Consider the following 24,747-nt stretch of genomic DNA (forward strand, 5'->3'; position numbering starts at 1 on the left):
TTATATCCCATCCTCGTTCTTTGATCCTGATCCGTCCATTTCCATGTGGATACTTTGGAGACATCTCTGGCTGACATTTCTATGGTCCTTTGTGTGCCTTTATGGGTCAGGGATTGTGAGCTGCTCATCCATACATTCCAGGTGACATCAACAGGAGAATTACATGCACATTTGACTCACTGCCGTATGGTATGTGTGTCCATCATTGCTGGTAAGCGTACCCTATCGTGTGCACATCGTTTTTCAGGATCTAATTGATATACTCACATCTGCATCAAGTTTCTCTGGAAGGGAGACTCCGAAGAACTCTCTCACACGTAGTTTTAGCACCCACGGTGTTTCCTTTTGGGTGACTCCGGATTTTGTGTGGATTCCTTTTGGGACATTTCACTGTTTATACACCTTTATATATACATTTTTCACTTTGATCATTATGTTTTCATGGATGTGGTTTTATTTTTAAGCGCTACACATCCGTTTGCTGATGGCTCCGGTAAACGGCAGAGGGCACCAGAGCGCGGAGGGGGGGCCCTCTCCCACCACCAATAAAAGTGAAATCTGCTGCAGAGACCACTCTTATTGGAAAGCAGACCGCCGGGCGAAGCAGAGGATACTGAGGTTATGACAGCTAGTTGCTGCGATAACAACGATATTCTGCTTCAAAGTAAGGATGTATATCAGCGTGCGGCCGCCCAGAAGTGGATAAACTAGCTGCTCTGTGTGTAGCATCTAACAGGCTGCACAAGGAGCCCCGTATCACGGGAACCATAGGAGCCCCAATTTTGACCAGTGGTGGGGTAGGAGTTCAGCTATCTAGCCCCAGGTCGCCGAGCTACGACCCTCTAAGTCGATTGTTTTTTATTTTTTATGTTCATGGCAAGTAAGGCTCACCTGACTGCACGTCCCTGGTATGTTGAATATAGCAGGGGATTATGTGGAATATAGCAGGGGAGTATGTTGAATATGACAGGGGAGTAAGTGGAATATAGCAGGGGAGTAGGGATGAGCTTCGTGTTCGAGTCGAACATACGTTCGTCTCGAACATCGGCTGTTCGCCTGCTCGGCGAATTCCGAACGTTATGGGCCGTTCGCGCCAAATTCGTGTGGCGCTCACGGCCCACAATGCGCTGTGCCATCGCAGTGCATTGCTGGCTCATGATTGGCCAAGCATGCACTGTGACCCCGCATGCTTGGCCAATCATGAGCCAGCAATGCACTGCGATGGCGCAGTGCATTGTGGGCCGTGAGCGCCTGCGTCTGTGTGCTCTGAACCCAGTATACACCGCTATATCCACCTATATAGCTAACTATCTTGCTCATTTTAAATAGAGCTTGCAGTCAGTGGTAGGAGATTGTGCATGCTGTCTGCGTGCTCTGAACCCAGTATACACCGCTATATCCACCTATATAGCTAACTATCTTGCTCGTTTTAAATAGAGCTTGCAGTCAGTGGTAGGAGATTGTGCGTGCTCTGAACCCAGTATACACCGCTATATCCACCTATATAGCTAACTATCTTGCTCGTTTTAAATAGAGCTTGCAGTCAGTGGTAGGAGATTGTGCGTGCTCTGAACCCAGTATACACCGCTATATCCACCTATATAGCTAACTATCTTGCTCAGGGGAGTATGTGGAATATAACAGGGGAGTATGTGGAATATAACAGGGGAGTATATGGAATATAGCAGGGGAGAATGTGGAATATAACAGGGGAGTATGTGCAATATAACAGGGGAGTATATTGAATATAGCAGGGAAGTATGTGGAATATAACAGGGGAGTATATTGAATATAGCAGGGAAGTATGTGGAATATAACAGGGGAGTATATTGAATATAGCAGGGAAGTATGTGGAATATAACAGGGGAGTATAATGAATATAGCAGGGGAGTATGTGCAACATAGCAGGGGAGTATGTGCAATATAGCAGGGGAGTATGTGGAATATAGCAGGGGAGAATGTGGAATATAACAGGGGAGTATGTGAAATATAACAGGGAAGTATATTGAATATAGGAGGGGAGTATGTGCAATATAACAGGGGAGTATATTGAATATAGCAGGGAAGTATGTGGAATATAACAGGGGAGTATATTGAATATAGCAGGGAAGTATGTGGAATATAACAGGGGAGTATATTGAATATAGCAGGGAAGTATGTGGAATATAACAGGGGAGTATATTGAATATAGCAGGGAAGTATGTGGAATATAACAGGGGAGTATATTGAATATAGCAGGGGAGTATGTGGAATATAACAGGGGAGTATGTGAAATATAACAGGGGAGTATATCGAACATAGCAGGGGAGTATGTGGAATATAACAGGGGAGTATATTGAATATAGCGGGAGTATGTGGAATATAACAGAGGAGTATATTGAATATAGCAGGGGATTATGTGGAATATAGCAGGGGAGTATGTAGAATATAACATGGGAGTATGTTGATAAATAAATGCAGTTTCCACTCCTTGAAATTTGTTCTTTTATGAAATAGACTCCAAAGTCCCAGGTTTGATTGAACTCCCCTCGTATAATATATTGAAGAAATATCACAGATGCTAGTTAAAAAACATGATTGTTTCAGTCAGGACCCATTCACACCTAGCACAGCCAGAACGTGTTTCTGAGCTCTTCTCTTGTTGGTGTTTTTCGTCTATGAGACTCGCCTGATCACGGATCGATCCCGACCCCTTACCACGTGATCAGCTGCCAGTGCCACCTATATAATAAAAAAGTGCCCCCATCAGTGCCACTCATCAGTGCCCACAGTGCCACCCATCAGTGCCCACAGTGCCACCTATCAGTTCCCACAATCTGCCTCAACAACAGTGCTGCACCCCAGTGCCACATATCCGTTCCCATCAGTGCCATCTACCAGTGCCCATCAGTGCCCAGCAGTGCCACCTATCAGAGCCACCTATCAGTCCCATCTATCAGTGGTACCTATCAGTGCTTCTTAGTGCCACCCATCTGTGCCACTCATCTGTGCCACCCATCCGTGCCACCCATCAGTGCCATCTTATCTGTGCCCATCTTTGCCCATCAGTGCCGCCTTATCTGTGCCCATCAGTACTGCCTTATCTGTGCCTATCGATGCCACCTTATCTGTGCCTATCAGTGCCCACCAGTGCAGCCTATCAGTGCCCACCAGTGCAGCCTATCAGTGCCCACCAGTGCCGCCTCATCAGCGCATTTCAATGAAGGAGAAAAATTACCTGTTTGCTAAATTTTATAACAAACTATGAAACATGATTTTTAAAAATTTTTTATTTTGCATTTATTTTTTGTTTGTTTAGCAAAAAATAAAACTCCGAGCTGTAATTAAATACCACCAAAAGAAAGCTCTATTTGTGGGAAAAAAATGATAAAAATTTCATTTTGGTAAAGTGTTGTATGGCCGTGCAATTCTCATTCAAAGTGCATCAGCGCTGAAAGCTGAAAATTGGTCTGGGCAGGAGGGGGGTTTAAGTGCCCAGTAAGCAAGTTGTCAAACCTGAACACATATTGTTTCCACAAGTTCTGTGGCACAGAACCTGTGTAATTCATATGTGTCTGGGTTTAAAGGGATGAGGTGGTATCACGTCACATTCGCCCATCACATTTTGCTACCCGCTGGAGTGCACATGCGCGACGCCGCCATATGCGGTCCAACACAGGGCCCCTTGCGGGCTCACTTCGCTTGCCATGCTTCTGGCACGGCCTCGCTTCGCTCGGCATAATTATAACCTGGTTCTATGTCCACTTGGATGGTGGGGCTTGAACCTGGACTTAGGGGTGAAATGCATATGGTGGAGTCGTGCGCGCGCAGTCCAGAGGGTAGCCAAATGTGAAGAAACAGTGGCAACCCTACCCTATGTGTGACAAAGACAGCAAAGAAGCTCCCATAGCTTTTTGGGCGTTGACTTTCACACATCTTGTGGCGTGCAAAAAATGCATCTGGCAGCCACGTTTGGGTGCTATAAAGAATTAATGTCATCAGGAGAGCAACTTCTGCTTTTCACACATTTTTCTTGTGTTCTAACAGCTTGTCCTGAAAATGAGCCTTTAATAGGAAAGAGATGCTGAATATGAAGATATAGGTCGGCATTGTCTGCCTTCATATTCTTCTAAGACAGACTTTCTTTATTTGTCAAAGACTACTCCTGTGCACCCTGCAGTCTTCTGCCAGACTCAAACATGGCTACTGCACGACATCACAACAGCAGTATCTCTTCCGCCCTTAAGTGAAACGTCGCTACAGTCGCCTGGCAACAAGAGGCGGAAGTCATTTTTTTTATCTATTTTCCCGCGGTTAGACTGTAAACTGTGTCTGGGAGAAGGTGAAGGAGGGTGAAGAGACTAGCGGCACAGGGCGCTCTGTATAGGAACTGGTCCGGGCAGCTGAACCTACAGAGCGGCGGACAGGGATATCCATAGACCGAACTGAGTGCTGCTCCCCCTGACCATGCCGCCCAAGAGTCCCAGGAAAGGGGCCATCAGCCGGCCCCAGGAGGAGGAGAGGGGCCCCACCGAGACCACTGGGTGAGTTTGTGTGTGAGACATGGTCAGCTTTCCTTCTACACTTGTGTCCCTCTTCCCTTCACAAGCATAGGATCAGGGATGAAGTGTGCCTGTCATGTACTTAGCTGCAGTCTAACACAGGCAAATGACAGCAGGAAGGTATAGATTGCATATCTGACCTGGGTGTATGATGTGACAGCGGGCTGGAAGTCATAGGGCAGGGGTCTTTGTAAGTCAGTGGTCACCCGGCAGAGTGACCCCATTCTCCTGGATATATGTGGCCGGATAGTGACATTATTTAAAGGAGAAGTTTGGGGTTGTGAAAAACACACACACACACACACACACACACACACACACCCCCACCCCCCCTTTATATGCTGCAACCACAGATGTGGTGATAAACAGGGGCAATCTGCACCACACAAGGTGATTAGGGTGTGCCCGCCTATGGCTGCAGCTGTCCCACACCTGGCACCAAGGGAGCGATCATATGACTGCAGATCACTCAGTTCTTGCACAGCTGTCAGTCACCGCTCTGCCCCTCCAGCACTTACTGGAGCGCCGGGCTGGAGAAGGGCAGGCCAGCTGTCAAATGGGCAACTGGGTGGATCCCGATAATGTTGTTCGCATCCTAACAGAGCTTGGAGAGGCACTGCCACGTTAGTGGATATACTTCTCTTGTGGGTCACGGGAAGGCACTTTAGCACTCCTGTGACCCATGAGAGAAGTGTTCCCAAACAAGCTTTGGTCGCACTTTTAACTGCTGTGTCTAAGCAGCTGATTGACAGCATTGACCCTGTCATGTTGACTGATGATTAACCGCTTCCGGACCATACCATGTACATTTACTGTGGCAGGGCTGCCTGAGTGTGCAAAATCACTTACTTGAGCGTGTACACGGTTTCGGGGGCACGCGCTGCTCTCGTTGTGATTGGACACAGCAGGAGCCAATCAGCGGGTCTGGCGGCTGCAATGGCCGCTGCGACCCACTGATAGCTCACAGGAGAGATGGATCAGTGGTATGCTGATGTAAACAAAGCACGCTGCTGATCTGTCAGGGAGGAAAAGTGAGGGATCGTGTTTCAGCTGAATCGCAATCTCTTTTCCTCCAGTGTAACACTCCCCCCCCCCCCCCCCCTTAAAAACATCCTTAACCCCTTTATTGCCCCCTTGTGTTAACCCCTTCCCTGGAAAGAAGAAAGAAATGGCTGCACATCCAGAACTTCCGATTTGCCTTTTATTTTGTTTCACAAAGATAACACGTGTTTCACACATACATCTTGTGCTTAAGCATTAATGCTTATGTGTGAAACGTGTCTTTGGCAGTGGCGGTTGGTGCTCCATTTTTTGTGGGGGGCGCAAAAAGGCCCTAACCAAACCCACCCCCCCGTCACTCGCCCCCAATCGGGCCTACAGATTTAGACACTGGGTGGGAGAGATAGACAGACAGGTAGATATTGGGTGGGAGGGGGAGAATGAGAGATAGATAGATAGATAGATAGATAGATAGATAGATAGATACTGGGTGAGAGAGATAGATAGATGGATAGATACTTGGTGAGACAGACAGGGTGTGTGTGTGTGAGTGTGTGTGTGTGACACTGGGTAGGAGATAGACAGTTGATGATGATGACTTACATTTCTCATAATGAAGCTCCCTCCTGAGCAGACTGCAATCCGTGGCTAGTGACAGCCGTCCTGGCACCTCCTCTGCCTCCTTCCTTGCATACCAGCCAGGCTGAGAAGGATGTCTTCTCTCTGTGTGACTGTGTAGTCACACAGCAGTAGTTGAGTCCACTCGCCATGCTTCCTGTGCTCGGGCGCACTGGGAGATAAAAGCGGAAGTGACATCATAACTGAGTGTCACTCAAAGCACCCGGCAATAGCAATGCATACTAATACGGAAGCTACGGGCGCGATGGAGCGTGCCACAAGGCGGGTTTAAAGCCCGAAAATGAAGTGCCACGTCTGCAATCTCGTGATTGCATAGACGTGGCACTTCTCATAGTGCACTGTGTACGGCGCCCCAACACAGTAAACTTATGGACCTTTAAAAAAAAAAAAAAAAAAAAATTTTAAAGGGCCAGTTTAAAAAAAAAAAATAAACATTTTTTTTTCTTGACTGTCCATAGGGGGGCGCCCGTGCGCCCCCTATGGACGGGCCGCCACTGGTCTTTGGTGTTATCTTTGTGAAACAAAATAAAAGGCAATCAGAAGTTCTGGATGTGCAGCCATTTCTTTCCAAGTTTCCCTTGGAGGTTGGCCGGGGCTAGCACTCTGCAAGATACTCCAGTCAGCCTTATCTCTATACACCTGGAGCAGCGGTTCTTTTTATTGTATATTAAACCCCTCCCTGCCAATTATACAGTGATCTGTGCTTTTTATAGCACTGATCACTGTATTGGTGTCACTTGGGGTCAGATTTGTCCGCCGACATGTAACAGTCCCGCTAAAAATTGCGAATCGCCACCCTTACTAGTAAATAAAAATCCCTAAATCTATCACATAGTTTGTAAACGCTGTAACTTTTGCGCAAATCAATATACGTTTAATGGCCTAAATTGATGAAGACGTGATTTATTATTTATTTAATTTTTTTGGAAATGTATTATAGCAGAAAAAACAAAAAAAAAACATGGCATGATGACCCTAATCCAGCTATTCTCCTGGATCTGTTGAGTTGTATCTGAGTTGTTGTTTAAATTGTTCACCTTTACAGAAAACCTATAGAGGTGAACTTGCAGCGGACACCCTCCCTTCTCTCCTCCCCAGTTTCCACTGTCCTTCTTCTTTTTTTTTTTTTTTTTTTTCCCAAACATTATGATGCTGACCACTCAAAATCCATCTGGTTCGTCCTGTAAGCGCTGAAAAAGAGTGGGTATTTTGTATCTCCAGACTGCTGGAGCTTTAGGGGTCCTGGCAGCTCAGCAACCCCGGGTGTAAGTGCAGTGGAGACTGGGTTGATGGGGTGGGGAGGGTGTTTGGTGTTAGTTTACATTTTTTATTTTTCTGTAAAGGTAAACTAATGCCGTGTACACACGACCGGACTTTCCGGCAGAAAAGGTCTGCCGGAATCATTTCATTGGATATTCCGATCGTGTGTGGGCTTCATTGGACTTTTTATTTATTTTTTCAAAAATTCTGATGGACCTATAAATGGAACATGTTTTAAATCTTTCTGACGGAATCAATTCCTATCGGGAAAACCGTTCGTCTGTACGTTATTCCGACGGATCAAAAACAACGCAAGGGCAGCTATTGGCTACTGGCTATTGAACTTCCTTTTTTCTATTCCCGTTGTATGTCATCACCTTCTAAACCAGGTGTCTCAAACTGGCGGCCCTCCAGCTGCTGTGAAACTACAAGTCCCATCATGCCTCTGCCTAGGGGAGACATGCTTTTAACTGTCAGCCTTACTATGCCTCATGGGAATTGTAGTTCTACAACAGCTGGAGGGCCACTAGTTTGAGACCCCTGTTCTAAACGATCAGACGTTGGTGTGATCATGTGTAGGCAAGTCCGTTTCAGTGGAACTCCGTCGGAAAGACCGTCAGTTTATTCTGACGGAAAAAACGGTCTTGTGTACGCGTTATAACGTTTTGAGACTGGATTCACACCTATGCAGTTTTAGTGCTTTTTGCATTTTGCAAATCGGATGCAGTCCATTTAACATAGTTTTCTATGGAACACGTTCTGTAGTGCAAAAAGCACTAAACATGCATAGGTGTGAATCCAGGCTAAAAGACAAGGAGAGAAGTGTAAACATTGTTTTTATTATGAGAAAGAGAGTGTGTGAGTGGCTGAATAAAATAAATGTAACATATTCCTCCATTCATGCGATACAGTCTGGATGGACAAATCTGTTCTATTGTACGCTAACAGCCACTGCTGGCAGCTATCAGAATATCCAAACAGCAGATGCTTCTGATTGGGTGTGACTGCTGTGTGTCCATCAAATGTCCACCTGATTCTTTTTGTTTTGTTTTTTTCCGTTAAAGGTAGTCGGGCAGGAGAGGGCCTACAGGGCTTCACATTAGGTGCCCAGTTCATCAGGAACCAACCAAAATTCAAACAGTGTATGGCCAGCTTAAAGTGGATATAAACCCACATTTTTATTTTTTTGATGCCATAATGTAGAGTATAAGATTTCCTATCATTTGAGCCCAGTCTTGCCACAAATAGTTAATCCAGCTCTGAGCAATCCTCTTTTATTGTTCATTGAGATAAATCTTGACAAATGGAGAAAAACCTTGTCAAATCCTCCCCCTTGATGTGAGTGACAGGTGATTTACATATCTTGTGCATTAGCCTAAGAGACATGCATTATTTTTGAATTCCCTCCCATTACTTTCTTCTGCTGATCTGCAAGGATTGGCTGTTCCACACCTCGGCATGATTTGGCATGCTGAAGTTATGTGGGGACTTTTCTGGGTTTTGACTGGATGTTAGAGATCATAGCAGAAGTTCAGTGTAAGAAATACACAGGAGAAAATGCATGTTGATAGGGGGAGTGTAGAGGTGGGCGTGGAGTCTACAGACATCACGACTCCACCCACTGAGCCCTGGAAAACAGATCCATCCACAAAATCTGCAGTTTTTCAGGTCTCATAGCAGACAGAGGGGAGACATTTGACAGATAAGTATACATGCAGGAGGCATCTATATCCTTCTAAATAACAAATACTGCAGTAGTTTAGAACGGATGAGTGGGGTTTACATCCACTTTAAGGGCCTTGTTCACACCATACAGTGCCTTGCAAAAGTATTCGTCCCCCTTGAACTTTTCAACCTTTTGCCACATTTCAGGCTTCAAACATAAAGATATAAAATTTTTATTTTTTGTGAAGAATCACCAACAAGTGGGACACAATTGTGAAGTGGAACGAAATCTATTGGATTTTTGAAACTTTTTTAACTAATAAAAAAATGAAAAGTGGGGCGTGCAAAATTATTCGGCCCCCTTGCGTTAATACTTTGTAGAGCCACCTTTTGCTGCGATTACAGCTGCAAGTCGCTTGGGGTATGTCTCTATCAGTTTTGCACATCGAGAGACTGAAATTCTTGCCCATTCTTCCTTGCAAAACAGCTCGAGCTCAGTGAGGTTGGATGGAGAGCCTTTGTGAACAGCAGTTTTCAGCTCTTTCCACAGATTCTCAATTGGATTCAGGTCTGGACTTTGACTTGGCCATTCTAACACCTGGATACGTTTATTTGTGAACCATTCCTTTATAGATTTTGCTGTATGTTTGGGATCATTGTCTTGTTGGAAGATAAATCTCCGTGCCAGTTTCAGGTCTTTTGCAGACTCCAACAGGTTTTCATCCAGAATGGTCCTGTATTTGGCTGCATCCATCTTCCCCTCAATTTTAACCATCTTCCCTGTCCCTGCTGAGGAAAAGCAGGCCCAAACCATGATGCTGCCACCACCATGTTTGACAGTGGGGATGGTGTGTTGAGGGTGATGAGCTGTGTTGCTTTTACGCCAAACATATTGTTTTGCATTGTGGCTAAAAAGTTTGATTTTGGTTTCATCTGACCAGAGCACCTTCTTCCACATGTTTGGTGTGCCTCCCAGGTGGCTTGTGGCAAACTTTAGACGAGACTTTTTATGGATATCTTTGAGAAATGGCTTTCTTCTTGCCACTCTTCCATAAAGGGCAGATTTGTGCAGTGTACGACTGATTGTTGTCCTATGGACAGATTCTCCCACCTCAGCTGTAGTTCTCTGCAGTTCATCCAGAGTGATCATGGGCCTCTTGGCTGCACCTCTGATCAGTCTTCTCCTTGTCTGAGCTGAAAGTTTAGAGGGACGGCCAGGTCTTGGTAGATTTGCAGTGGTCTGATACTCCTTCCATTTCGAAATGATCGCTTGCACAGTGCTCCTTGGGATGTTTAAAGCTTGGGAAATCTTTTTGTATCCAAATCCGGCTTTAAACTTCTCCACAACAGTATTACGGACCTGCCTGGTGTGTTCCTTGGTCTTCATGATGCTCTCTGCGCTTTCAACAGAACCCTGAGACTATCACAGAGCAGGTGCATTTATACAGAGACTTGATTACACACAGGTGGATTCTATTTATCACCATCAGTCATTTAGGACAACATTGGATCATTCAGAGATCCTCGCTGAACTTCTGGAGTGAGTTTGCTGCACTGAAAGTAAAGGGGCCGAATAATTTTGCACGCACCACTTTTCAGTTTTTTATTTGCTAAAAAAGTTTAAATTATCCAATAGATTTCGTTCCACTTCACAATTGTGTCCCACTTGTTGGCGATTCTTCACAAAAAATTAAAATTTTATATCTTTATGTTTGAAGCCTGAAATGTGGCAAAAGGTTGAAAAGTTCAAGGGGGCCGAATACTTTCGCAAGGTACTGTATATGCATTAAAACTGCAGATTTCACTTGCAGAGACATCCGTTTTCATGTGCTTTTCAGTGAGTTGTTGTGCACATTGACATCAGTTTTTATGCATTTCAGTTATATGCCCTGTTCAGATCAATGTTGATGTCATGTCGGTTTTTTTTTCCCGTATAGAAAACTGCATACCCGTTGCAGATTCCTGCACAATACAAATCTGCATGTGATACGAGTGTTGTGATGTGAACGGGTCACATACAGAACAAATGTTTTTTGTGCCCTTGCAGAACGCATGCAGAAAAACTGACATCTCTGCACCATGGTATGAACAAGGACTTAAAAATAGCCAATATTGCCTCTCCTTCCCCCTCTCAACCGAGATAACCAGCACTTCTCCATTGCAGCCTCACTGCTGTCATACCTGTTGCTCCATTTGCTTAATCATAACAACACTCCGACAGTGTGTCCTGTGTTTGAAGTAAAATGTGCACGTGGGTGTGTTTTCTCAGTCTTGGGCCCCTGTCACATGCAGACCGTTCCTTTCATCAGTTCAGTCACGTTTTTTCAAAGAGGAAAAAAAAATGGTTGCAGTTTGTCATTTGTTTTTTCACATGCTCCAGCTAGAGTCCCGGAGTCCGTTTTTTACTTTTTATTTATTTTTTTGGACTGTTTACATCATCATCTTTTTTTCGTCTGATCCAAAAAGTTAATTATTTTTTTTTTTATATTGTGAAAGATAATGTTACGCTGAGTAAATTCATACCCAACATGTCATGCTTCAAAATTGCTCCCACTCGTGGAATGGCGACAAACTTTTTTCCCCTTAAAAATCTCCATAGGCGATGTTTAAAAACATCTTCAGGTTGCATGTTTTTAGTTACAGAGGAGGGCTAGAATTATTGCTCTCACTCTGCCGATCTCGGCGATACCTCACATGGGTGGTTTGAACACCGGTTTCATAAGCGGGCGCAACTTGCGTATGCATTCGCTTCTGCACGCGAGCTCGTCCGGATGAATACTTTTTTTTTTTCTTTTTTTTTTTTTCTTTTACCTTTCTGTTTTTAATTTTTACTTTTAATTTTTACACTTTAAAAATAAAAAAATAAAGTGTCACTTTTATGCCTGTTACAAGGAATGTAAACATCCCTTGTAATAGAAAAAAGTATGACAGGACTAACCACTTTTCGTCTGGCGCACGACGATGTACATCCATTTTTTGAAGAGGGATATCTCGGGAACGGCAGCAGCTGCTGCCACAACAGCGATATCCCTCTCTTCAGGGGCCAGTCGTGTGTACGATAATGGTGGTCTCCGCGGCGGGTTTGCCGTGAGGTTATCGGCGGGGGAGAGGTGCCCCCCCCCCCCCCCCGCTGCTCTCCCGCGCCCTCCGCAGCTTACCGTAGCGGTGGAGGCGATTGGGTCCTGTCTGTGCCTGGGTATAGAGACAAGTGAGGCTAAGATGGCCCCCACTCGTCTCTATACCATAGGAGGACGGAAGTGACGTCAAAACGTCACTTCTGCCCATACCTCTTAAAGGTACGTTTTTTCAATGTCTTTTTTTTTTTTTTTTATTGCATTTAAGTCCAAATATGAGATCTGAGGACTTTTTGACCCCAGATCTCATATTTAAGAGGACCTGTCATGCTTTTTTTCTATTACAAGGGATGTTTTCATTCCTTGTAATAGGAATAAAAGTGATCCGTTTTTTTTTTTTAAACATTGTAAAAATAAATAAGAAGGAAAAAAAAAAACTATTCTTTTTTTTAAAACGCCCTGTCCCGACAAGCTCGCGCGCAGAAGCGAACGCATATGTTAGTAGCGCCCGCATATGAAAACGGCGGTCAAAACACACATGTGAGGTATCGCCGCGATCGGTAGAGCAATAATACCCCTAGACATCCTCTGTAACGCAAAACATGCAACCTGTAGAATTTTTTTAAATGTCGCTTATGGAGATTTTTGATGGTAAAAGTTTGACGCCATTCCACGAGCAGGCGCAATTTTGAAGCGTGACATGTTTGGTATCAATTTACTCGGCGTGACATTATCTTTCGCAATATAAAAAATATTGGGCTAGTTTTACTGTTCTCTTATTTAAGTGAATTTTTTCCAAAAAAAGTGCACTTGTAAGACCGCTGCGCAAATACGGTGTGAAAAAAAGTATTGCAATCACCGCCATTTTATTCTCTAGGGTGTTAGAAAAAATAAAAACAATATATAATGTTTGGGGGTTCTAAGTAATTTTCTAGCAAAAAAAAGTTTTGAACATGTAAACACCGAATCTGAAAAATGAAGCTTGGTCCTTAAGTAGTTAAATATGAGATTTGGGGTCAAAAAGACCTCCGATCTCATATTTACACTAAAATGCAATATAAAAAAAAAAAAAAAAAAAAGCCCTTTAAGAGCTATGGGCGGAAGTGACGTTTTGACGTCACTTTCGCCCTGCAATGTCATGAAGGGGGGTGGGGGGCCATCTTAACCTCACTTGTCTCCATACACAGCCAGTGAAAGGACCGGATTGCCTCCACTGCTGCCGACGGCTCCGGTAAGCGCCGAGGGGGGTTGTGCCCCTCTCCCACCACCAATAAAAGTGATCTCACGGCAAATCCGCTTCAGAGTCCACTTTCCTGTAGCCGACTGCCTGCCGAATATGAGGCCATTACGATATCCGTCCTCAAATCTAGGAAGTCTATCGGTGTGCGCTGGTCATCAAGTGCTTATCGGAAGACAAATGGGGCATTGATCCATTCAAAAAAAAAAAATGGGTGTTGACGGAAGCGCAAGTAAATTGATTAATTTATATCTGTTTTTCCATAGAGCTGCATTGATGTCTGTTTTGCATCTTTCATGTGTGAAAGGGGCCTAATACCGGTAATACTTTTTTTCTGTCTAAAAGCAGGATGACGCCTGTTTTTATTTATTTATTTTTTATTTTTTTCTCCTCATTTGTCTACATGAATGTCAGCATTTTTTTTTTTTTTTCCCTTTTTAAAAATAGAACATTGCAGTTCTATTATTATTTGTAGCAGCACAATCTTTAATACGATGCATAGTTAGGGTGAGCCCCCCAAGTGTTTGTCTGTTACTATTTGTAACTGTCTGTAGAAAGCAATAAAATTCAGATTTTATATTTCCTACCGGTTGTGAAGGAGGAAAGGGACTGTACTAGGGCACTGACTATTCTGAAGCGGTCAGAGGTGAATTGTAAGTCTATAGAAAAAAAAAATATTGTAAAAATGCTGGAAGCTGATTTATTTATTTATTTATTTGTTTTTTTACCTGCATTTTTGTGAGTTGTTGATGGTTCTCTTTAACCTTGCGTTATAGTGCTGCACGATTCTTCTTGGGTTTATATTTTTGACTTTTTTCTTTTTATCAGACTTGAATGTGATGATCCAGTCCTTTCCTCTCTGTGTAATCAACTAAACGTATCCGAACTGGTGAAAGTGCAAGCCTGGCAGACATACAAGAGATTTTCCTCAGATCGATCATTGGTAAGTGTCAAAATCTTTATAATTGTGAGCCTTACTCATATTTGTGTTTTTGAGGCTTTTACTAAAACTATGCTAAAGTTGTTTTATTTTTGCCCCACTGTGTGCTGTTTATGCCAACCTTAAGCCCAGTACACACGGGCTGAAAGTCGGGAGACATCAGCCAGTCCAATAAACGTTCGACATTCAGCTCGAGTTTAATGTTATCTGGTCTGTCAGAAGATGGCCGTTTGGCTGGTTTCTGTCAGATGAACATGCTGGAAACCTGTCATTAGTGATCAGGTCTGGCAGCTGCACCAAGCCACTCTCATCCGCAGCTGTAGCCAATTGATTCCTGCCACAACAATTCCCATCGACATGAATCCCCGGTGTGTGTAGCCTTAGTGTCTCAGATCTCTAGGGTGTTGGACCAGTCTGTTATTGGGTTCTGCAGAAAGTTCCCTACTACTTTCTGTCTAAAAGTCTGACTCTGGGTTTGCAGTTGTTCTTCCCTTGTTTGTTTTAAAAAGACTTTCCCCTAACTTTAGATCAACATGCTCACAGGCGCTGGGCTTGCATGAGCAGTCAGTTGAAAGAAAACTTTAAACAAGTTCAGGAGCTCCGGCGAGACTGCTCCCACAAGGATAGCTTAAACTGTAGCAATATAGAAAGGAGTGCCAGACCACATGTGGATAAGAGTCCTAGATAATTTTAATCCTTAAAAAAAAAAAAAAAAAAAAAAAAAAAGTCATAAAATCACAGCCTGTACGTTTTGGGGGCAACACCACTCCCTTTCATCAGGGCTTAACACAGGAATAAACTTGGACTGAGAAAACAGAAACTTGTCAGATCTATATCAGAACCTGTATGAAACTCTCCACATAGCGTAGCAACTTGTCAGAAGTTGCTAAACAGCAATCCTCTAACTTTGACGTGTTCTAAATAGAATATGAAATGCTCTGGGGTTGGTGTTCTCAAGCCCATCACATCTAATTTGTACAGATCAATTCCAACAATGATTTTTTTACTACTTCATATATTCTGTGTTGAAGAACAAATTCTGTTATACTGTGGTCTTTTTCACACAGGCTTTTTGCCCGACGTACTCCATTTTGCTCAATGTGGGGATTGATCCGTTGATCTCCCACTGAGCAGGTGGATGGCAGGTCTGTCTCCACTCACTGCAGAGATGGAACTGTTGGAGCCCCATTCTCCTCTATGGGAGAGTGTCTGAAAATGGACTGCATGTCCATTTTCATCCCATCAAATCCTCCAAACTGATGGAAAATAGCGTTTCATGGATCAGATTGCATACCAACAGATGTCAGCGGCCATGTCATCGCTGACATCTGCTACTCTATAGAGGTGCATGGAGCGTCCGATCAGGTCTGCCTGAAAAACTGACAGACGGACCTGATCGGAGCACCCGTGTGAAAGGGGCCTTAGTGTTGCAGATAAACCTAACCCAGGCATCCCACAAGAACGACATGTGAAAGCATAAAATTATAAAAACGTGGTGCACTTCTTGATGGTTGACATCCGTTACCATGTTGGTGTTATCGGACTGTACCTGAGTGGAGTGATCCTCCAAATAACTGGTTAGTGTAGCAGCAACAGTCAAATGGTTTGCAGCTTTAACAGGTTGATTGACAACCTGTTCTGTCTCTTGTCCACTTGGAACAACCAACTGGGCACCGTAATTGCTCCCCAGTTAGGAGTGCAGAAGAGCCAGATTTGGGGAATGATGGATGTGGCTCTGATGGGCCCCATGCCATAACCACCAAGTGGCTATTTTTATTTTTATTCATTTTCTTTTTCTTCGCGCAACCCAGCAGGCTGAAAAAGTAAGTACACATCACCGTACTAACATGTCCGATGTTGGTGCAGGGATCTCCCCGCTGAGCTATTGTGTTCTGACGAGGGGCTATCCCAACCCTTGCTATTGGCTGCAAGCACTGATTAGATGCTGGATTCCCAGCATACTCTTCTGACAAGCTGTACACACGGGCCGAAAGATTACTGGCCTGCATTTACTCAGCAACTCTGTACATTATCAAGTGTCAACAGGTGGCCTGGCCCCCTCTATCATTTCATATGTATTTAAATGATTGCTGGTAGGTAAGTCGAGGTGGTTGGTGAACGAGTGTGTCTGTTTGCCTGTAAATGTGCGGAGGGATCTGACCGACTGACTGAAGTGTTTTTGGTAGAACAATGCCATTACATAGTTTGAACAATTGCACGTTTATGACTGCTCAAATTCCAACTAACATTTGCCTGCTTACGTGAGAATTTGATGATTGAACACTTAACACAGTTGTCATCCTGTTTATCTGAACCTGATTAGCCCCCCCATGCAACTCGGCTGTAAAAGATCACTTTTAAGGCTACATTCAGTTGGCTGAATAGTAACAGATAGCGGTTGCCTCTGGACACAGCAACACTCTGTTTTATGTCTGCATACCAACCGGACAATTATCTGCAACCAAAATCTGCAGAAATAATCACCCTGGGCACACGCTGAGTCCATGGTGAGTCAGAGGCATTGTTCACATTGGTCGTACACAGAATGCAAGCAGTGTTTACAACTGCCAGCAAGAATCAAATGATTTTTTTTTTTTTTTTTCTTTTCGGTGGCCGCTGCTATGCGGTCGTCTGAATGTCACCTAATAAAGATATATTGGTAGCTGCAATTGATTACAAGAACTCATCTGTTTCTTCAGAACGAGACAGTATGACGCTGCATCAGCTCTGCTATTGCCCCCGAAAACACAGGACTTGCTGAACGTTTACAGTCCTTAGCTATGGAGCAGACTGTACAAGAATCAGAAGCCACTGACTCCTGGGCTTAGTGGTGAACCCAGCTAGTGGCTCCAGTGCTAAACAGCCAGGACTCACGATTGCTGCTGAGGCCTGGTTCCATTTTAAAATGGTGCTGGGATAAAAAGCCACTGTTCCACTTCTGTTTTAAATCCATACTAAAGACTCAAGTGGTGCTCAAATGTAAAACCCAAGACCTTTCTTCTTTTTTAATGTTTATTTTCTCCCTCATGTTTAGTTTTGGTTAGCATAGTAGAGAATAGTTAAGTGCCCTGTTGTTTTCTTCTTCTTTTTTCTGTTTTTATCAGGGGGATTTTCAGAGGCAAAGTAGAAAGGAAAAGAATTGGTGTTCTAACTCTTCCACATTCTATTTATATAAAAAAAAAAATTAAAAAAAAGTTTTGGCGTTTTGTACACTTTAAAGAGAGCCTGTGCTTTCTCAATGCATACTCTTTCCCACTGCTAATGTCACATTCTAATTGCCCGTTTTTTTTATTATGCAACATGCATGGTTATGTGTGAAGGCTATACTACGTTTTACAACTACTATTTTGCTTTTAAAATGTAGAAAATTTAATTTCCATTCTCTTGGCAGCAGGACACCATGAAGAAAATAGAATCATTGGGCCTTTGTCTCTATATTGCTGCAGTCAATGCTGATGAAATGACCTTCACTTTTACAGAACTCGTAAAGGCTGTAGATATAAGGTAATTCCTTTTTTAAATAATCATACGATGCAAAGACATTCTGGCTACTTCGGACATTTTTCATTATTGTAAAACAGCCCTCAAACTTTCTACTTGTGTTTTGCGAGTGGAAAATTGTTTCTGGTGAGCATGGGGGCTACCTCTGAGGGGGGGGGGCCCGCTTTTGTTCACACAAACAGCCTCACCTCCTGACCTGTGTCTGTGACAGACAGAACACATCCGAACTTTGGACTGATGTTCGGTCTATCACAGGCGCAGGTCAGGAGGCGGGGCTTTGTGTGACCATGGGTGGACGGCTATTCTAATGTAAGCTGTTACAGCGGGTAATCCCCCCACTCTGTGATCAGGCAAGCTCACCTCTTCCTCTGCACAAGTCACGCTGCACTGGTGGGCAGAGGTCATGCTGCAGTGATGGGCACAGGCGAGCATGTGCTGCCTCTGGGTGGGGGGGCAAGCAGCGCTGTAACAGCTTTCATTAGTTTTGCCGTTTGCTCGAGGTCGCACACAGTCCCACCTCCTTACCTGCGACTGTGACAGATCACATCCCAGCACTGGACCGATGTTCTGTCTGACACAGGCGCAGGTCAGGAGGCGGGGCTGTGTGTGACCACAAGCGGACGACTATTAGAATATAAGCTGTTACAGCGGGTTTTCCCGCTCTGTGATCTGGCCCAATGATGGGCACAGATGAGGCTGCATTGGTGGGTAGAGGTCACATTGCAATGATGGGCAAGGCGGCATTGGTGGGCACTGGTCACGCTGCAGTGATGTGCACATGTGAGACTGCATTGGTGGGCAGAGGTGAGGCTGCACAGATGGGCACTGAAAGTTGTTCATATTTATTTTTGTAACTTAATTCTGCATAAAACAGGGGCGGGGTAGGGGTTGGGTGGGGCAATTGGTGGTGAGTAACTCTTAAGGCCTGGCTAGTTGCTCAGGACTTGCAATTTGGAGTCCTGCTGTAAAATAAGTAAAGTCTGAGAGTAAAATAATGGGAATTCGGTAAGGAAAAAGTGCCATATTCTTTTATTTAAAAGGAGCGTTATGACCTGTCGCAAGTGCTGTGGGTGAGTATTTCAGGTGATTTACTTGATTGCTAACCTTTACAAGCTAAGTTTCAGGAAGCTTAAGGGTCCTTTCACACGGGGCAGATCAGTGCTGATCCGCCCCGTGGATATCCGCTTGCTCAGCAGGGATTGCCGGAGCGATCTCCGCTGAGCAGGAAGATGACAGGTCCGTCTCTGCACACTATGCAGGGACGGACCTGTCACAGCGCCGCTCTCCCCTATGGGAGATCAGGTGACGACGGACCGCAGTGCCCGTCGTCGTCCGATGATGGATGGAAAAATAGCTTTTTCCTCCGTCACACTTTTTTGGACCGGAGCGGGTCGGATGTTGGCGGACTTGTCACAGCTGACATCCAACGCTCCATAGACCTCTATGGCACATTCGTTCAGGTCCGCCTGAAAAACTGACAGGCGGACCTGAACGGATCGTTCGTGTGAAAGGGGCCTTACTGTACTAAAACATCTCTATAGATGTGTTTTCACAAGCAAAATTAATTAGTTGCGTTTGTTCTGACCCCAGTGTCCAGAGTCCCCTGAAAGCAATGTACAAAGGAGTTCGAGTTGTATCCGCAATTTGCTATGGCCAAAATTCAAACACTTTGCTATAAGGCATTGTATGTTTTAGGCCGATCTAACTAATACTTATACATGGTTTTATATTATAAAGTGAAAGAAAGCTATTCTAAATGATTTTGAATAGGACTGTGAGGCGCCTACAGTTATGTGTTTTTTTTTTTTTTTTTCCTGGGAATTTGGCGACACCCAAAGCTGGGATGTTGTAGCATTTTAATAAATTATACCTTTAGTAACATTACGGTCAGAAGATAATTAGGTTGTTGAAGCGCAAAAGGGTCAATGGGAATTGCCACAACCAAGAATGCAATTGCAGTTATTTGATAGTGGAATACAAAGGAGATTTCATTATGTTGCATTTCTTACTGTGGTTAGGGGATATCTAATGCCTAGTATAACATTAAAGTAAAATGACTACAACTGCCCATGAAGGGGGGAAAAAAAAATAAAAAATTCCCCATCCATGCTATGGATGGATAAATTTGCCAGCGGCTGTCTTAACACCTGAGCAGCAGCTGCATCTGATTGAATGCAACACATGTTTGGCTTTTTTTTCCCCCCCTGGCTTCCTTAAATTTATTGACTGTATGGCCAGCCTAAACAAAAAACAAATCCCTTGAGAGGCGGGGGGAGGGGAAACTAGTGGATGGATTTCAAACCTACAGCAGATCCTCAGCATACAGGGAGATAAAGTGAACTTGTAACCAGTCATGAATACGTAAATGTTTTTTAATGTTCTTAAGCCGTAAATGAGCTTTGAAGAGTCTCTTTGCTCAGAATTTTAAAATCGTATTACTTTCCACATTGGATTCAATTATTTTTAACCTATTTCTGTTAATCTGAACAATGTTGAAGTGTTTAACCACTTCAGCCCTGGACCATTTTGCTGGCCAAAGACCAGACCACTTTTTGTGATTCGGCACTGCGTCGCTTTACCTGACAATTGCGCGGTCATGCGACGTGGCTCCCAAACAAAATTTACGTCCTTTTTTTCCCACAAATAGAGCTTTCTTTTGGTGGTATTTGATCACCCCTGTGGTTTTTATTTTTTGCGCTATAAACAAAAATAGAACGACAATTTTGAAAAAAACGCATTATTTTTTTTTTTCCCTCAGTTTAGGCCGATACGTATTCTTCTACATATTTTTGGTAAAAAAAATCGCAGTAAGCGATTGATTGCTTTGCGCAAAAGTTATAGCGTTTACAAAATAGGGGATAGTTTTATGGCATTTTTATTAAACCTTTTTGTTTTTTTACTAGTAATGGCGGCGACATTATGGCGGACACATCGGACATTTTTGACACATTTTTAGGACCATTGTCATTTATACAGCAATCGCTGCTATATAAATGCAGTGATTCCTGTGTAAATGACACTGGCAGTGAAGGGGTTAACCAGTGGGTGGCAGTGTAGGGGTTAAGTGTTACTAACTGTTGGGGGCTGGGCTTTCATTTAGTGAACACTGATCTCTGCTCCAATCACATGGAGCAGAGATCAGCGTTGCTAGGCAGAACGGGGAAATGCTGTTTACAACGGCATCTCTCCGTTCAGCTGCCCCTTGAGACGATCGCGGGTATCCCCACAGCCATCGAGTGCGCGGGACCCGTGACCGGACTTACGGGGGTCCCGACCAGCCCAGCCCGCGAGTGTGCCGCCGCCGGCGCGATGACAGGGCGGCAAATTTAAAGGGACGTACAGGTACGCCCATTTGCCTGCCCATGCCATTCTGCTGACGTACATCAGCGTGCGCTGGTCGGGAACCGGTTAAACTTTGTGACAATCCCCTAAATACTCCTTTCTTGAATTCTGTCACATATATTTACTCTGTGCCATGAGTAGGCACTGCTGTGTCACAGAGATCACAGAACCTGCTGAACTACAGAGATGTTGAGAGGAGGAGTTTCAGGAAGTGGGGTCAGTACAGGAATCGGCTTGCAGGCAGCAAGGAACCATGGTATATGTACGATATTATTAAATGGTGGAGGAAAGAGCAACCCTGTGTGAGCCCTGCAGAAGTAATGACGCTCAACTTCACAAATGCTCTGGGTGTAAAGGCGAGGCTGACCCAATGTAGTTGGCCTATTAAAAAAAAAAAAAAAAAAATCACCAGTATTAATTGAAGATGACCGTTAAAGTGGTTGTAAACCCGTTTTACTACCACCTGTAGGTACCATGAATAATCACTGTATCCGCATGTGCCGGCGTCATCGGCACATGTGCACCGACGAAACGGCTCGCTTGTGCTGTTTCTTCAGTAGCTGTGCTGTGACTTGTGGCACTCACGCACAGGAGTGACGTAATTGCATCTCTGGCCAATCACAGCACCGGAGACCATGAACCCGGAAATGACTCCTGGAGACATGTCGTAGGTCACATCGATGTTCGGGGACTGCTGCAACAGCTTTGTTCTAAGGTAAGTACTTCATAACAAGCTAGTATGCGATGCATACTAGCTCATTATGTCTTTTGCCTTGCAGATTGTGTGTGTTTTTTTTTTTTTTTTTTTTTTTTTTGTTTTTTTTATGCGTTTACAACCACTTTTAATAAACCTACAATAATTCAGTCGACCATAAAATAAAGAATATAAAAGGATAGACAATACCGCAATGGATGACTGGTTAACCAAAAATTTATGATTTTTTTTAATTAACTAAATGAGTGATGCAACCAGTTGACCTGGAGAGGGAACTTTATTTGTAGTTCTTACAAGAGAAAAGGAAACGGTGCAAACACTCCATAGGGTAGGAATTATTATTATACAGAATTTATATAGTGCCAACAGTTTATGCAGCACTTTACAATATAAAAGGGAGACAATACAGTTACAATAAAATACAAGAGGATTAAAAAGGCCCTGCTCAGAATAGCTTACAATCTTTTATTTAGATTAAAACCATATGCATTTATTCAATTCCACTCACAAGAGTAAATCGGAGCAGGTGGGTTAAGGTAACCATGGTCAGATTGGGGGACCAGCAGCAAGTGGTGGATAATGCTATGATGGAACCGAGGTTTATACATAACCAGGAAGTGTCGCCCCAGCATCTAGGCCCTCCTCTGTCTGCCCAAGGAGCATGTGCAGTCAGCCATCCACTACCAGCCATTTCCTATATAGTCATTGGGTAGTTGATTGCTGACTGTGCGTACTCCTTGGGTGATGTCAGTTGGTGAAACCTGCCCTGATTTACTATTTATTTGATTGAATGATGCATGCTGTGATCATAGATCTCCTTGAATTACAATTTATCACTAAGCTCTTTAACTTTACACGTTGTGGAGTACTTCATCATAAAATTTTATAGCAGAAGCTCAAACTTTTTCTCAACAAAATCGGCTTCCACCTCCCTGCCGTAATATGGACACCTTTCCAGCATCTTGATGAGCTTAATATTTAGTTTTTTTCCAAGTTTGTAGAGTTTACTGTGATTTATTTTTATTTTATTTTCCTTAACCCAGATGTGTTTTTTTTTTTTTTTTTCCCCACAGTGTCAGTAAATGTTTTAACCTTCTAAGGCAAATGGATATCAACATGGATAATCTGAGTACCAAAGTTGACAGTGCTGTAATGAAGCTGAAGAAAAAGTATGAAACCATGTCTCATTTGTATCAGAAATTTCAAAGGTAACTATTCCGTATGTCCGTACACACAATCCGATTATTGGACAAATGGTCGTCCGTTTATTTTTTTGCATGCTAATCTTGCATCAAATCTGATGAGTTTACTGAAGTCACAAATTCTCATACGACAAAATAAAAAGTGATGTCATGTGTTGTAATGCATTTGTATTGCCTTTGCGAACGACAGCTGTACTGCTTAAATGAAAATTGTACGATCTGGCATCGTACGAAAAAAATTTCCGCGCATGTCCGATAGCCGATCAGGACAGTTCATCCGATATTCTATTCTATTCTATCAAAAGCTCTGTACTAATGATCTGATTATCACACGATTGATTCTAATGTGGCATTTTTCGTACGTGTTTACTCTGTACATGCTCAGTTTGGTTTGTATTGCTAGAGTGTGTTGTGTGGTGTGTGTTGTTTTTTTTTTTTTTTTTTTTTTTTTTATTATTATATTGGGGGGGATGTGTATGTGATCAGCACTGTCCAGAGCATCAGGAGTCTTGCAGCTTCATAGGACAGTTGGGGTAGAATGAAAATTCCTCCTACAAGCTTTAACCATTGCTCAGTCAGACACTGATAGAAGTCACAAGACTGTTATAAACTGCTAAATACCTTTTCTCATCAGCAGTATATATTTACTAAAACTATTGCATTTCCATGTACTGTGGGAAACAAGATCTAATGATTGCAGGTTCCTGAGTTTAGTAACCCTTTAAGCTGAAAAGGCAGCGGAGTGGGGGGTGTACATGTGCCATGACATGTATGCCAATGGCTCCGGGGGTGTACACGTTGCAGCAAGAATTCTAATAGAGTGGTACTGGCAAAGAGTCAAGATCACTGACATTGGTCTGGAACAATCAGTCTGTTAATGAATGATGATTGGGTAGAGTGGGGAAAGTCATATGGTGGATGCAACGGATTATAATACTGCTGTAGGGGAGGACAGTCCAATCCTCAGGGCAAGCCTCTTGTAGGAAGTAGAGGCACACTCCAGGTACATAATAAAAAAAAAAAAAAAAAAAAAAAAAAAACACAGACAAAGCAGAGGCGCCTTCTGAGTGAAAAACTGTGTAGCATTTAATAACAAAAGTATAAAACACTCACCACGTTCATTTTTGGTGAGGTCACATGCACGGCGCTGTGGTCCACATGCGTTCCAGCACTTCATCTAGGTCCAGGGCACACACACCAAGCCAGCATTTGGTTCCCACAGGAGCCATGGCAGAACACTGCTTTCTGTACACAGCAGCTTAACAGCATGAATAGACGCACCCCTGCAGGACAGCACTGATGTGCCAGTTTTATATACTCAAATGTGAGTGTTTTTATACTTTTGTTATTAAATGCTACACTTGAAAGGTGCCTCTGCGGTCATTTTTATTGCTTAAAAAAAATAAAGTCCTAACCCTGGTCATGTTTGGCATGCACTATTGTCTACTGAACATGACCCATTCAAGCAAATGTGGCCACGCTGCAACCACCCCACAACTGCGTGCAATGCATGTGCTTGCAATGTAGTAGTATGACCTTTTAGGGTCTTAAAGCAGGTAGTAAGGAAGCGACTTATTGGCTCCTCACCTTCTGTCAAATGCCTCTGAAAAGCAATCAGAATGTGGATCAGTC

At 43.5% G+C, this 24,747-nt stretch overlaps 1 protein-coding gene across 2 annotated transcripts in view; it reads left to right on the forward strand.

The window, feature by feature from the left end:
- Positions 1-4,275: 4,275 nt before the first annotated feature.
- The window catches only part of RB1 (RB transcriptional corepressor 1), a 307,484-nt gene continuing 287,012 nt past the window's right edge, over positions 4,276-24,747 (forward strand). The window contains exons 1-4 of one of the 2 annotated variants that reach the window (XM_077483264.1): positions 4,276-4,523; positions 14,244-14,358; positions 17,747-17,859; positions 22,987-23,121. In XM_077483264.1, the coding sequence (XP_077339390.1) occupies positions 4,447-4,523; positions 14,244-14,358; positions 17,747-17,859; positions 22,987-23,121 (440 nt within the window). In that variant the 5' untranslated portion in view covers positions 4,276-4,446. The remainder of the gene's footprint in view (positions 4,524-14,243; positions 14,359-17,746; positions 17,860-22,986; positions 23,122-24,747) is intronic. The other variant, XM_077483265.1, reaches the window with a different exon arrangement.

This window comes from Lithobates pipiens, unplaced genomic scaffold (assembly GCF_037356315.1).
Source record: "Lithobates pipiens isolate NorthernLeopardFrog02 unplaced genomic scaffold, aLitPip1_a1.2 Scaffold_16, whole genome shotgun sequence".
In the NCBI taxonomy this organism is placed as follows: Eukaryota; Metazoa; Chordata; class Amphibia; order Anura; family Ranidae; genus Lithobates; species Lithobates pipiens.